Raw genomic sequence first — 15986 nt, 5'->3', positions numbered from 1 at the left:
TGGCAAGAGCAACTACATTTTTCTTTATTGAGGTAAAAGTCACATAACAAAAGTAACCCCTTTGAAGTGTGCAGTTCAGTCACATTTAGTACATTCACTGTGCTGTGTAGCCATCACCTCTGTGTAGTTCCAAGACATTTTCATCAGCCCAAAAGGAAACCCCATACCCATTAAGTAGTCATCCCATTTCCCCCCTTCCTCTCAGCCCCTCGCAACCCCTAGTCTGCTTTCTGGCTGTATAGAGTTACCTGTTCTGGATGTTTCATATGAATGGAATCATACAATATGTTGCCTTTTGTGTCTGGCTTCTTTCACTTAGCATGTTTTTGAGGTTTGTCCATATTGTATCAATGGTTCATTTCTTTTTATGGCTGAATAATATTCCATCGTATGGATATAGAACATTTTTTATCCATTCATCACTTGAGGAGCATTTGGGATGCTTCCACTTTAGCTGTTGTGACTACAGTGTTTCTATAAACATTCATGTACAAGATTTTGTTCGAATACCTGTTTCCACTTCTTTTGGTTATATACCTAGAATTAGAATTGCTGGGTCATATAGCAATTCTATATTTAACTTTTTGAGGACTTCCAAACTGCTTTCTACAGCAGCTGCAACATTTTACATTCCTGACAGCAGTGTGCAAAGGTTCCAATTTTTCCACATCCTCACCTGCATTGATTATTTTCCATTTTTTTCTTATTATGGCTGACCTAGCAGATATGACATGTTTTTTCATTATGGTTTTGATTTTCATGTGCTTGTTGTCCATTTGTATATCTACTCTGGGGGAAATGAGTGTCAAGTTCTTTCTTCATTTTTTACTTGAGTTGTTTGTCCTTTTGTTGTTGAGTTGCAAGAGTTCTTTATATATTCTGGATATTAATTCTTTATCAGATACATGATTTGCAGTACTTGCTCCCATTTTGTAGGTTATCATTTCACTCTCTTGATTGTGTCCTTTGATGCACTAAAGTTTTAAATTTTGATGAAGTTCAATTTATTCATTTTTCCTTTGGTTGCTTATGCTTTTGGTGTTGTATCTAAGAAACCATTGCCAAATCCAGAGTTGTAAAGATTTGCCTCTATGTTTTCTTCTTAGATTTTTATAGTTCTAGCTCTTACATTTAGATCTTTGATCCATTTTGAGTTAGATTTTTGGGTATGGTATGAGCTAAGGGTCCAACAGTATTCTTTTACATATAGCTATCCTGTTGTCCCAGCACCATTTGTTGGAAAGACTAGTTTTTCCTCTGTTAAATGATCTTGATACCCTTGTTGAAAATCAGTTGACCATAGATGTATGGGTTTATTTCTGGAATCTTGATGTTTTTCCACTGATTTATATCTCTGTCTTAATGTCAATACCACACAGGTTTGATTACTCTACCTTTGAGGTAAGTTTCAAAATTGGAATGTGAGTCTTCAGCTTACGTAGTTATCTTTACTGTGGTCCTTTATCTCTTCATTTATCTCTTCATAGGGCTTTGAGTTACTGTCTCATATTCTTTCATTTCAACCTGAAAAACTCTAGCATTTCTTATAGAGCAGATTGACTAGATTCTCTTTTATTTTTGAAGAATAGTTTTGCCAGATTCTTGGTTAATTTTTTTTTTCCTTTCAGCAATTTAAATGTGTTAAGCCATTGCTTTCTGGCCTCCATGGTTTCTGATATGAAACCAGCTATTTTATTGATGATCCATATATATGACAGTCACTTCTCTTTTCCTTCTTGCTAGATTTTCTTTGCGTTTCTACAGCTTGATTATTAATGTGTCTTAGTGTGGATCTTTTTGAGTTTATCTTTCCTAGAGTTCCTTGAGCTTCTTGGATATGTAGATTCATGTCATTTGTCAAATTTGGGAAGTTTTTGACCATCATTTCTTCAAATATCCTTACTGCCCTTTTCTCTTCTTCCTCTGGGACTCCCACAGTGCATATGTTAGCATATTTGATGATGTCGCACAGGTCTCTTAGGGTCTGTGAATTTTTTTTCATTGTTTGCTTTCTTCTCCCCAGAATGTATAGTTTCATTTGACCTATCTATAAGTTTGCTGATTCTTTCTTTAGCCTGTTCACATCTGCTGTTGAGAAGCCCACTAGTGAATTCATTTCATTTATTATATTTTCCAGCTTCATTTATTTCCTTCCTTATTATGATTTCTGTCTCTTCATTGATAATCTGTTTGTTGAGATATCATTCTCCTTGTTCTTTATTTTCAATTTATTTTTTCGGCTGCGTTGGGTCTCCGTTGCTTTGTGCAGGCTTTCTCTAGTTGTGGTGAGTGGGGGCTACTCTTTGTTGCAGCGCGCAGGCTTCTCATTGCGGTGGCTTCTCTTGCTGCAGAGCACGGGCTCTAGGTGCGCGGTCTTCAGTAGTTGTGACGCACGGGCTTAGTTGCTCCGCAGCATGTGGGATCTTCCCGGACCAGGGCTTGAACACGTGTCCCCTGCATTGGCAGGTGGATTCTTAACCACTGCACCACCAGGGAAGTCCCTCTTTTTGTTCTTTTACATGGTTTTCTTTAGCTCTTTACACATATTTTAAGATAGTTGATATAAAGTGTTTGCCTAGTAAGTCCAGTGTCTGTGCCTTTTCAGGAATAGCTTTTGTTAATTTCTTTCTTTCTTTTTTTTTCCTTTTCTTTTGGTGACGGAACAATACTTTCTTGTTACTTTACATGCCTCGTGATTTTTTGTTGAAAACTGACTTCAGGTATTTGAGTATATTCTCTGTAGGATGTAGTCATGTAGTCTCTGAAGTCTTTGTACCTTTAGCATAGTGCTCTGCTAGTGTTTTGACATTTTGAATATTATGATGCAGCAGTTACAGAAATCAGATTCTCCTCTCTAAGATTTGTTGTTGTTGCTTGCTGTGGGCTATAGTCATCTCTTTGTTTAGTGACTTTCCACACTATTTTTTTTTTCTGTTACACATATACGTATATCTGCTCTTTTTTAGATTGTTTTCTCATATAGGCCATTACAGAGTATTGAGTAGAGTTACACAGTAGTTACTAGTTATCCTTGTTAGTTACCTATTTTATATATAGTATTCACACTATTTTTGCAAAGACTGTATTCCTTGTCGTGTGTGGGCACTGAAGTCTCCTTTCTATTAATTATCTCAGCCATGATATGACAGGGATTTCTTTAAATGCCTGGTGGCCAAAAAAGGAAAGCAGAGTGGGAAAAAGAAAAAAGAATTCTCTAGGTCTTTGCAGATTGCCTCCATGTTATTTATTTATTTATTTATTTATTTGTTTATTTATTTATTTTACTTTGGCTGCGCCAGGTCTTCATCGTGGCACTCGAGATCTTTTAGTCGTGGCATGCGGCTTCATAGTTGTGGCACATGGGCTTCTTAGTTGCGGCATGCGAACTCTTAGTTGCAGCATATGCATGTGGGATCTAGTTCCTGGACCAGGGATCAAACCCGGGGACCCTGCATTGGGAGTGCAGAGTCCTACCCACTGGACCACCAGGGAAGTCCCGATTGCCTCCATTTTGAGTCACTCCTTCTATACTTAGCCGTGCTGCTTACAACTCTATGTTAGCTTTTACTTCCTTGCTTGCACTGAGCCCAAAGGTCAGTGAGAGGTTAGTTTGTGGTCTTCTTAGGTTTTTTTCTGAGCATACCTCTTGCCCTGCATATGCGTTTGGCTTCTAAATTCTACAGTATACACAGGGACTTTTCAAAGCCTTTATTCCCCTAAAATTTCACTCCCCAGCTTTTCCTTCCAAGCCTTTGGCATGTCTATCGTTTGCCCCAACTGGTTATTTTGTTTGTTTTGTTTTTGTCCTTGGTGGTATCAGCTTGTTCTTTAGTCTTACAGTGTTTTGGGGGGGCTCCTCCTCCATTGAAATGCTTTGCCCTGATAGAGTACTGAGGTAGGTGAAACAAAGAGAAGTCCCTTCTGTCAGTCTTTTGGAGAAACTGCAGCGTACACAAAACAGAAGAACACAGTTCTTTGGGAACAAGATTACTCTGCTCCCTCCAGAACCAGGGACACTCACACTAGCAATACAAACTACTCTTTTAAGTCCACTGCCACACCGGTGGTGGAGGTAGAGATAAGGTAGGTTACATAAAGATCTCCTACTGTGTTTAAGTCACTTGTTCTTTTTGTCAGTTGCTTGGTTGCTATAAATCTTTGACTTATTGTCCAGATTTCTGGTAAGGTTGCTTCTGACAGTTTTCACTAGATTTTTTTTTGTGTGTGTGTGTTTGTGTGTGTGTTTCTGGCAAGTTCCCCCAAAGTTCCCTGCTCTGCCATCTTTGTTCATACCACTCCTGCAGCTACATTTTGAAAATTAGACTTCCTGCCTCTTTACTGATGTCCTAATACTACTTGTGAGAAATGGGGATTAGTTCACAAGTAAGAAGTGGTAACAATATCAATAATAGCTAATATTTATTACATACCATGTATTAGGCACTATTAGAAGCAGTCCTTACTTCATTGATCCTCAAAACAACCCATTGACTTATCAGAATCATTATCATCAAATCTTACAGGAAACTGAGTCAGAGGTTTAGAAACTTGCCCAGGTTCACATAATGACTAAGCCAAGGAACCTGGCTTCAAAACCTAAGCTTTTAACCATGATTTAGGTTGTCTTCCACAGAAGCTCCTACTGAATAAGTTAGGAGTTGACCAAACTCAGCTCTAAAACTAGACTTGACACAAAAATGCTATACAGATAAACTATTGAATACCACTGGAGCATTCTCTGTTGAACATTTCCAAGGTTCCATTTCTAAAGACACATTTTTCTATAGAATTTATTGTCTGCTGATTGCTTTTTTCTTTTCACATTTCAGGTCATCAAGAAAATAACAATTTCTGTTCAGTTAACATAAATATTGGTCCAGGTGACTGTGAATGGTTTGTTGTTCCTGAAGGTTACTGGGGTGTTCTGAATGACTTCTGTGAAAAGTAGGTTTCCAAACTGAATTTTCTTTAAACATAATTATTCAAAAATAGTAACTGTAAAGGGCAGCTTACTAAGCTGGATATCCTAATGCATGTAACCAGTTTTCACTTACCATTCAGCAGAAAATTCATATAAAATGATTTGATTACAAACCTATTATTTTGTGTTATTGGGAATACTTTAAGAAAGATGCCTTGAAACCGCTTCATGTAGTAGTAATAGTCTTGAATTTAGGGGGTAGAAAGTTGAATTGTTTACTGGGTTCATTAAACAATTGATGTGTAAATACTTGTTCATGTGAAAGATCTGTATTCCAAGAAAAATTGTTCTACTATAAATGGTTTTAGAAGTGGAAGGAATTCTGTAATTGAGTACCCTTATAGGTGGTTAATAACACAAGCTTGAACGTATTACTCTTTGCTATATCACCATGATATAAATTCTTTTTAAAACTACATTGACAACTTTTCCTATAAAGGAATTTTATAAAATTTAAACAGCAGCTTCAGATTTTGTTTCTAGAATTCAAAGAATTCACATAGTGGAAATGTTCCTTTCCTTATGATCCTAGAAACTGTTCATTTAATTATCTTGTGTTAAAGGGTACCTTGGAATTGTTTTCATTGATTTAAATTTAATTATTTGTCTTATTGTGTTTTAAAAAAATACTCCATTACTTAAGAACCTGGTATTTTTTCCATTAAAAATTGGAAAATTATTATGGTTAAACACATAAATTATACATACATTCGGTGTTATTCCCCCTCAGCGCAGTAAGATAAAGAGAGGAAAAAACCACCAAAAACATTTACATGTGAGAGACTTTGAAAACTAATTATACACATATTCCACATACTAATTTATAATATTTAAATTTTGGGTTAAAAGATCGTTGCCATAAATATCTTGATTTAGTATGAAGTGTAAATATAGTTGCAAAAACAACCATAATAATCCAAAATTGCTTTATATACAAGCAAAAGATAATCACCTTTTATTGTCTATACTATTTAATGTATAGGTTTCCTTTAATCTAAGAAAGCTCAAGATGTGGAATTTTAAAGTTTCAAATGCTGTGGTGAAATAACCTGATCTACTTTAATCTATACTGGACCAGCAATCTAGTGGTAGCAGAGAAAGAACTGTGTCATGTAGGAAATCTCTGTTGTGCTGCAGGAATATTTTTATTTCTTAAACTTTGAGATAGTAGTATATTATTGCATCTGCAGTACAGTGATCCTTGCTCATTATTTCTGAGTAGGGATTGACTATTGTTAGGATTTAGTTTTCTTTCCTATCTGAATAGAGAGGTAACCTGAGAATAAAGAATAATTAGAATAGGCAGATAATGTCTAAAAAGCTTGAACATGTGGATAATAAAAAAAAAAGTCTGAAGGGTTAGGTAAATTTAACTAAGTTGCGGAAATAGCACTTGCTACCTCTGCATTTCAGTGTAATTTTGTTTCACATAAGGATACTTCCTTTGATATTAACTGATTTGACCATGTCTGTTGAGTTTGTTTTATGACTTTAGATAATATCTGTCATGAAATAACCATTCACTTGACTATATGATAAAGAGGATGCTTGATTTTTTTTTTTTTTTGTAAGTTTGATTTTTTGTTTTTTCACCTTAGCTATTGATTATTAGGTGGTCTTACTTGGTTGCTTGCCTGCTTTTGGTTAGAAAGTTTTTTCTAATTTTATAACAACACATGGGTTAAGCAGGACTAGGATTTGTGTTTATAACCATATTTGGCTTTATAGGCAAGTTTTTCTGCACTGTATGTAGTTTAAAAAATACTTCGTATCATGTCATGATGACGTAGAATAAGAAGCCAGATTTTAAAGGAAAAGCTTAGTAATATTATCTTTAGAATGTTTCCAAAGTATCTGGTGGTGGTGGTGGTGGTGATGATGATTATTATTTATGCATGTATGTTCATTTTTGATGAAGTTTTTTTTCACCTGCATAGTTTCAGTCAACTAGTCATCAAAACTGTACAGAGACTGATGTGCTGCTCCCTTTCCTGCTTAAGATTCAAAACAACAGTACAGAACATTTCTGTTTTCTAGTCTGCTTTTCCTCAGACATTGAACTTATATCTGCCATGGCATTCCTGTTTATGGATTTAGATGACTTGATGCCAACTCCACCTTCCATTTACCTGTTAGAGATTTCTAAATGTGCCAAGGAGAAGGGTTTGATCAAAATAGTCTGTAGTTAAATGAAATTAAAGGTTAATATATATAAGTGTTACTTAAAAGTAGCTTTTGATTTCATTTGGATCTTTGAAAAATCAGTGGAAGGTAGTAATACTGATCTTTGGATTAGTCATCTACTACCTAACTGTAACTTCACTCACTTTACGTACTGCAGTTTCTTATTGCATAAGCAGAAAGTTTCAAGTGCAATGAATGAGCATATTTTTAAAAACTTTTGATAATGTCTTTCAGTCTTATAATGAGCTTATTAAAGTACTTGATCCATTTGCAATATTTTTTCTTATTCCAGAAATAATTTGAATTTCCTAATGGGTTCTTGGTGGCCCAACCTTGAAGATCTTTATGAAGCAAATGTTCCAGTGTATAGGTTTATTCAGCGACCTGGAGATTTGGTCTGGATAAATGCAGGCACTGTGCATTGGGTTCAGGCTATTGGCTGGTGCAACAACATTGCTTGGAATGTTGGTCCACTTACAGGTATTTTAAAGAATATGCTTTCAAAAAAAAAAAACTAACTAAAATCTTTAGTTTATAAAGGATTCTATCTGATGGGTTTATTCTTTTTTTTCTTGGAATATAACTCACTAAAAATTGGAGGAAGAATGTCTCCTTGAGTAAAATTTTAATTTGTAGTACAAGATACTAAGTTAACAAATAGAAATCCAAGACTGTAGATCTCAGCAAATAACAAATTTATGTCGTTATATACAAGAGGTACTTTTAATAATTTTTAGAGTGCTTGGTTTTTAAAGGAAACCCTTTATGGGAAAAAGCAAAGTACAAATTTCATTCTTTGAAATTTTTCTTTTATCTGGTATGTCATATGAATAGCCCTGTTATGTCAAAATCTGTTTGAATTATGCCTGCCTTCAGGCAGTAGATATTTAAGATTAAGAATATGGCCTCTGGAGCCAGAAAGACCTGGATTAGGACCAGGACCTGGCTTTTGCAACTTTGGGCAAGTTATATAACCTCTCTGGGCCTCAATTTCTTCATCTGTATAATGGAAATGATAAAATTAATAAGGTAATGGTAAAGATTAAGTGGTATAATGTATCGAAATATCTCAGAACAAATGCGTGGCACAGAGTTATAGTAAGCACTCTTTACATGATCGCTACTATTATTATTACCACAATTATCAAAAAAACATTAAAAATATTTTTGTAATGTTTTGAGATTTTCAGAATTGGTGTTGATGATGTCACCTGAGAAGGTGATAATGGTTATCTTCATATCTTTGGTACTTTGGGTTGCTTTATAACTGTTTTTTTTTTCCTAGCCTGCCAGTATAAATTGGCAGTGGAACGGTACGAATGGAACAAATTGCAAAGTGTGAAGTCAATAGTACCCATGGTTCATCTTTCCTGGAATATGGCACGAAATATCAAGGTCTCAGATCCAAAGCTTTTTGAAATGATTAAGTAAGTGCTTTCTAAAACTGCTGTAGTCCCTCTCTTTTTGGGGAGTGTTAACTATTCAGTACTTTTCCCCCCCATAGACTTATGTTGACATCAAAACAAAATGGTCCAGATGTCTAGCAAAATGTAATATAAGAGAATCCACATGTTAAAAGTATTTTTCCCTTCCCCATAGTCAGTACACTATGGTACAAAGAGGAACAAAGGCACAAATAATTCTAAACCAGCAGATTCACAAACAGACCTGTGCTGAACCACTCAGTTCCTAGGAGAACTTTAGTTTTAATATTGAAAGACTGCACTTAGTATCAGGGCGAGGGAATGGCATCACAAAAATATTTTCTGGTACAGAGAAATTAGCATTTAATATAGGGATTTGACTTAAACGTTAATTTTAAAATTTTTAATTAAATCATCCATCTTATAATTGTCCCTTTTCTTACCTGCTTTAAACACTTAATTCAAGTTATTTGAATACATATACCCCAGTAACCTTCTCATTTATTGTCACAGTTTCTATCCTAGCTATTTTTATAAATCTATTTAGAAGTAATATTTTCAAACAGTGCTATATAGCAGTGTTTCCCTAAACTGTGTTTTCTGCCAGTATTACATCTAACCCCAAAAGGTGGGGAATTCTGGTCAAAGAAATATGGGAAACGATGGATTATATAAAGTTCAACAAGTCCTTTATTTTCTAATTTTTTGTAAAATGTGTTAGAGACTGTAAAGTTGGTATTATTTTGTGTGTGGGGGAGAAGGGTTATAATGTATTGTATTTCCCAAACGTATTTGTTTGACCAGTATCTTTGAAGAATTGATCTCAAAAACTCATTTTGAAATACACTGCTTTATACTCACTGATAAAATCAGTTTGTCTTCATTTTAGTTAAAATAGTACTTACCTTAAGTATTTTTCCTACAGCTATATTAATTTGGTCAGCATGTATTGTTTTCAAACTACTGTCTTTTGAAAGGAATCCTAACTTATTAAAGTGATTTCAAACCTAAATCTAAAATTTTATTCAAACAAAAATTGTGGGGTCAAGGTAACATGCCTGTGGATTATCTTATTCCTTTATCATTTGCACTAGTTTTTCTAGTCCTGGGCAGAAGTGGTAGGGGGAGACAAAAGGTAACAAAAAGCAAATCATAGCAGGTGATGTACAAATCCTTTAAAAAGTTGGATCTTAGGTACCATACTCTATAAATGTAATTGGTAATGGGGTTATCCTGTTATATCTCAGATTGGTCTTTTGCTCTGAATATTAAGTTCAGGGTTACTTTTGGGAGAAAAAAAATTACGTAAAGTCACTGAAGATATTTAGTAAGTTGGAAATAAGCATAAACTAGAGGCTGGTTCAGATCACCTGACGGTAAAGGGATGGTACAGTATAGAAACTATTTATATGTAACAGCTATGAAGACTGAAAGCGACTCATTACATTTTGGATAGGTTAGGATTTTATAATCGGAAAGGATTTTAGAGGTCATTTAGTCAGGACTTCTGCAGTAATCCCTTCTATAACATCTATAATTTGTGGGCATCCAGCAACTTCTTGAACATTCTCATTACCTCACTATAATTCTTGAAAGGTCTTTACAAATTGGCCTATAATCTACTTGTCATTTGGTCCCAATTCCCTAAATATATTTGGGATTTAGATCAAATCCCATTCAGCAAGTGTTTGAGAACCAACTCTATACCAAACACTATTCTAGGCTCTAAGGATAGACATAGCAGTGTATAAGTTAAAATCCCAGACCCCAGAGGACTTAAATTCTAGTGGAGCAAGACAGACCTCCAGACAGTTGAATAAATTACTGATAAATAATATGACTAAGAGAAAATAGATAATATTTGGGGGGTGAGGGTGAGAGTGCTGCTTTTTCTAAAAGGGTCAGGGAAGGTGTCTGGGAAGATGAGTTTTGTGTTTAGACCTGAATAATGAGATGGAGTCAACCATGCAGAGATCTAGGGGTACACCATTTCAGGCCTAGGAAGCAAGTGAACACTGAATTGGGAACAACTTTGGCATGTTTATAGGGCAAAAAGGCCAGTATGACTATGGCAGAATGAGAGAGAGGGGGTAACAGTAAGCTCAATGAACTGACCAGGAACCAGATTGTGCATGGACTTTTAGAACATGGTAAGTTTATAAATCAATTCAGGGTGTTACAGGTTACCATTAGAGGATTTTAAGCAGGAGAGGGATGGGTTCTGATTTAAACTTTAAGAAAATGAATCTGGTTGCTTTGTAGAGAACGGATTCCAAGGGGCAAGTTTAGAAGTGTGTGTAGGGGGTCAGTTAGGAGGCAGTTGCAACAGGATAGACCATCCTGGACAGACATTAACCCAAGGGGGTAGAAAGAGGGATTAAAGTAGGGGCTGTGGTAGAGCTAAAAGCTCACGGCACTTGCTCACAGATTGGATACTGGGGGAAGAGGGAAAAAGGAATCAGAGAAAAGATTATTGTCATATTCTCTTCTTCCTGTCTGGTCTTCGGTAATTTAAACATCTGACCTCTATCATCTTTTCATCCCGCTCACCCCCATCATCCTTGTCGTCCTTCTAGACTCCTTCCAGTTTATCATTGTCCCTCTTAATATTTGAAATGTTGAGCATTGACACTTGCATTATCTTTATCTTAAGGTTGCCTTGTGTTAAAACTGGATACACATAATTTGAATTTTTTTTTTTTTTTTTTTTTTTTGTGGTACGCGCGCCTCTCACTGTTGTGACCTCTCCCATTGCGGAGCACAGGCTCCAGACGCGCAGGCCCAGCGGCCATGGCTCACGGGCCCAGCGGGGCACAAACCCGTGTCCCCTGCATCGGCAGGCGGACTCTCAACCACTGCGCCACCAGGGAAGCCCTTGAATATTTTTTGACTTAAAATTACTGGTGGTACTGTTGTTCCTCATACCTTCCTTACATTTTTTTAGCCTAAGTAAATGCACTTACATACTTAACCTTATTCCATTTTTACTCTGTGCTACAAAATGTCCGATCATTTGAATCTTGATTATATTCTTCATTATATTAAGAATTATGTTCCCAGCCTGAGTTGTCACGAGATATGATTAGCAAGCTCTGTTTGTCATCATGCAGATTGAAAATGTTAACCATAAATCCAGACCCCTGGGCCTTACTCTGTAAACTTCCTTTTTAAAATATAGTCATTCATCTATTACTGAAAGTATACTTTTCACCAGCCAACATTGCTCTCTTTCTTTTGTTTGTACTTTCTTTCATTTAATGAATATTTGCTGACTGTATACAAGGCTCTGAGCTAGGCACTGAGAGGGTATGTATATGTGTATATGGCATAGTTCCTATCTTGAAGTAAAAGTTAGTGCATACAAATAAATAGATTGAAAGAAATACAACAGACCCACTCAATTCTTTCCAGCCCCACGGAGTCAGAGAAGTCTGTGTATTTTGGGGAGCAGATATTTTGTATGAAGGGTAAAGATGTGGAGGCAGGGAGAGGAGAGAGGTATAGCACCTAAAGCCAACTTAAGACCAGACTCTTGCACCATCAGAAAGATTCCCAAGTTCATCCATAAAACAATAGTATATATACATACCATGTCTCCTTCAGTCCAACACAGTCATGTTTTCCTTCAGTGAGGGAATAAATCCCTTTTCTTCAGTAGAGCTCCAGACAAAATATTCAACTTAAGTGGAGAGGCCCTGTTGCACTAACTACTAAAATCATACTCAGCATGGTAAGCTGCTTACATTATGAGCGGCTCAGGGGAAGTCTGGCTGCCTAGAGGAACGGTAAATGCATACTTGCCTCAGATCATCTTCTCTTCCACCTGCTCTCATTTTCTCCCTAATACCTCCTCTTTGCCCTCCCTTCTGACTTCCTTCCCTACTGTGTATTTGCATGAACTTAAATGTATTATATGATGCGGCTCTGCTGTATATATGTTGACAACAGTTGGTGGTATATTCTGGCTTGAGTGTGCTCACACACAATGTGTGTGATGAGTAGTAGAATAAGATATAGTTGTAAAAGTTCTTAGTGGCAGATCACGTGTTGTGTGCCCAACTTAAGTTTATTCTGTTGGAGAGCTTTTGGTAGGTTTTTAACTAATACGATCTAATTTGAGTTTCATAAAGATGTTTCCAGCAGTTAAATAGATAGAATTAGCTTCTGGATAATAAGATAAAGAAGTGAATCAAAGATACTTTGGGTTTTCAAGTCTGAGTTCTAGATGGTTTAGTAATGTTAGTTAATAAACTGAGCTTGGTCCTTAGCCAGGCACTGAGCAAAGTGCTTCCCAGACTATCTCAGGTATGCCTCTCAGCATCCCATGGTCACCCATTTGGTTAGAGTGAGATTTAAGCCCATATCTGTCTTATGTAAAAGCCACTTGGATATATCTGTGGCATGGGGCTTCATTTTGAAACAGTGGCAGCTCCAGTTTGAGGAGCCAGTAAAATAGTTGTATAGAGCTGTTTATTAGAAGCTGTAGTAAATGCAGGATTCCAGAGAGCAAAGTCAGAGCTGACTGACTAGGGGATCTTTTACCTAGTGGTTCGTGATTGCCTTGAGAGGAAGAGGAGGGGGGAGTTGGGGACAGAACTTGGGGGAATACTTCTATTTAAGAAAAGCAAATAGGTGAACTAGATAAAGGTCAGAAGACAACACAGAGAATATATTGTTACAGAAATAGAGAGGGAGTCTTTTTCCACAAGCTTAGTTTCGCTTTAAAACTGTTATATCCACATCATTGCTTTGGTCCTCAAGTCTAATATTCTGCCAACAAGGGAAGTGGTATTTGTTCTGGCTTGTGAGCTACACCAATTCTTAAGAAATTGTTCTCTCTTGCAGTTCCTTCCCTCTGCTTTGAGTCATTTTCTTCATCTCCTTCCTGTTCACTCCACCATCCACAGCAATTTGACTTTCTGTATGCTACTGTCTCTTCTCCTGCTGAGGTCACCAGTGACAACCAACTATTCTAAATGTACAAAGGCACAGATGTAAACTTTCTTTAAAATCCCCATGTCTACCTCCAGTCTGACCCCCACTTACCTTGTCAGTCATTTCTCCATTTCTTTTAGATGTGTGCTTGAATTTTCTATTTTTATCACTTTATTTGGTATTTTAAACCGTCTTTAATATGACCTGCAGTTTTTACACACCCTCCCTTTTTCTTTGAATTATCTTTCAGTAAAGCATTAATTCACTATACATTGAGCGTCTGAATTGTAGGCTATTTAAAAAAATCATCATCATCATCTAGACCTAACAAGTGAATGGAGAAGATTTGCAAAGATAGTCTCTTCCTTAACTTTCTCCCTGGATTATTGCTTTTTTTTTTTTTTTTTTTTAAGGAATTTTGCCTTTTTTCTTTTTTTTTTCAAATTTTTATTTATTTATTTATTTGTTTATTTATTTATTTATGGCTGTGTTGGCTCCTCGTTTCTGTGCGAGGGCTTTCTCTAGTTGTGGCAAGCAGGGGCCACTCTTCATCGCAGTGCGCGGGCCTCTTACTATCGCGGCCTCTCTTGTTGTGGAGCGCACGCTCCAGACGCGCAGGCTCAGTAATTGTGGCTCACGGGGCTAGTTGCTCCGCGGCATGTGGGAACTTCCCAGACCAGGACTCGAACCCGTGTCCCCTGCATCGGCAGGCAGATTCTCAACCACTGCGCCACCAGGGAAGCCCTATTGCTTTTTTTTAGTTCTTAAAATACTGTGAATTTACAATGTGTGACTTTTAGGTTTTCGTGGTTAAATGGTTAGTCTGCCCAACCATAAAGAATCTAAGCAAAATTTACTTTGTGCCTTCTTATCCAGTCATTCACTCGGCTCTACCCAGTTCTTTTCATTCTTTTATTTGTTTAATCTACATTATGAACTGAGTTGGAACTCAGGTATAGTGCTAGGTGACAGAAGGATCTGATCACTTCTCAGGCTGCTTAAAATAAATGGGGAAATAGTCAAAACGTTCAAACACATGATCTTTGCTTTAATGATGGAGATACTGTTTTAAAAAAAAAAATGGGAGAGCATAGGGGAAAGTGCTTCTGAGAGAGGGGAACATTTAGGAAAGGCTTCATAGAAGTAGTACTACAGCTTCATAGTCCTTTATCCTAAACCCCTTAGGCCAAATGTGTTTTGGTATTCAGAATTCTTTGGATTTGGAAAGGTAAAACAGTACATCTATTTTACCCTCCCACCAGAGTTTGTGGCAGTGTGCTAGCATCAAACACATTAAAATTTCTGCAGTAAAACGTATAAATAGTCACTCTGATGAGCTAAGTGAAAACTATAAAAAGCCCCAGGTCAAGTTTCAACACCAATGAGTTTATGCAAAATTTATGAAAAATTTGTGGGACTGTAAGAGGTTATGAACTGTATTTGCACTGAGTGATTAATAATGGGACATGATGTTCTCTCCTGTTGTCACCTACTAATCCCTTATTATCATTTTGAGAATGAATTACCTGTGGTTATTTTAAAAAGTCATCACCACTCTTGTTTTTTTCTTTGCACTTTTAAATTCAAGTTGGGTCTTTTAGAGCCCTACAATTCCATAAAGTCCTTTATCTGAGTAAGTCATTTAGTAAATCTCAAAATTCCTACATTCTAGCTATTTTTCTAAAATACACTAATCTTCATACTCTCCTTCACATTCTTCCAGATGTCTCCTACATTGGCATGAGTCGATATCATTCAAGGAATATTCATTATCTTGATTACTTCTTTTCAAATTTCAGTGAACTTGACTTGAGAAGTTCACAGCCTAACTCCTTAGGAACATTTTAGTGGAAGCTCAGTGCATAACTTCTCTTTTGGTTTCCTTTCACTGTTCAAATGAACATAAACTTTTTTCCACATACCCCATATGCTGCAAGTAAGCTTAGTTTCTCCTTCTTTAGACTAAACTTTCAAATGTCTCTCAGGATTAAGCCCTGCTTATTCATTTATATCAGCTGAAGAGTATAGATTTAAACTTCTGTTGCTAAAGATTTCAAGTAGACTTCACATTGGCAGCAGCTGCTAATGAGAAGCCTTTAGAATTTTTAATATTTTTAATAATGATCAAATTTGCATGCTAGATAACTTGACAGCAAGATGAAGTACTAAATGGAGGGCAGAAGTTTTAGAGGCATATTAATTAGAAGGTAGTTGCTACATTTCAGACAAAAGGAAAGACAAAGGATAGAAAAAATAGGCATATTGATTGATTGGGTGGTAGAGGTGAGAGGGGAATCAGTATTGCTGGGGCTTTGTCTTGGGCCATGCAGTGGGATATTTGTGCTTATTGATGAAACTGGGAGTAAAGGAAGAAAAGAGGAAATGGGTTAGATATAGGACATGATGATTACCAGATTGGCTGGCTTTAGACTCGTAGAACTTGAATTCCTTTTACGATGTTT

At 36.4% G+C, this 15986-nt stretch overlaps 1 protein-coding gene across 11 annotated transcripts in view; it reads left to right on the top strand.

Annotated features, from left to right (window-relative positions):
- KDM6A (lysine demethylase 6A) overlaps positions 1-15986 on the top strand; it is a 209574-nt gene that overhangs the window by 179973 nt on the left and 13615 nt on the right. For 10 of the 11 annotated variants that reach the window (XM_067723181.1, XM_067723182.1, XM_067723177.1 and 7 more), the window contains 3 exons: positions 4830-4944; positions 7458-7645; positions 8451-8592. In XM_067723181.1, coding sequence (XP_067579282.1) covers positions 4830-4944; positions 7458-7645; positions 8451-8592 — 445 coding nt within the window. The remainder of the gene's footprint in view (positions 1-4829; positions 4945-7457; positions 7646-8450; positions 8593-15986) is intronic. The other variant, XR_010939969.1, reaches the window with a different exon arrangement.

This window comes from Pseudorca crassidens, chromosome X (assembly GCF_039906515.1).
Source record: "Pseudorca crassidens isolate mPseCra1 chromosome X, mPseCra1.hap1, whole genome shotgun sequence".
Lineage (NCBI taxonomy): Eukaryota > Metazoa > Chordata > Mammalia > Artiodactyla > Delphinidae > Pseudorca > Pseudorca crassidens.
This window is presented reverse-complemented; position numbering and strand designations above follow the sequence as displayed.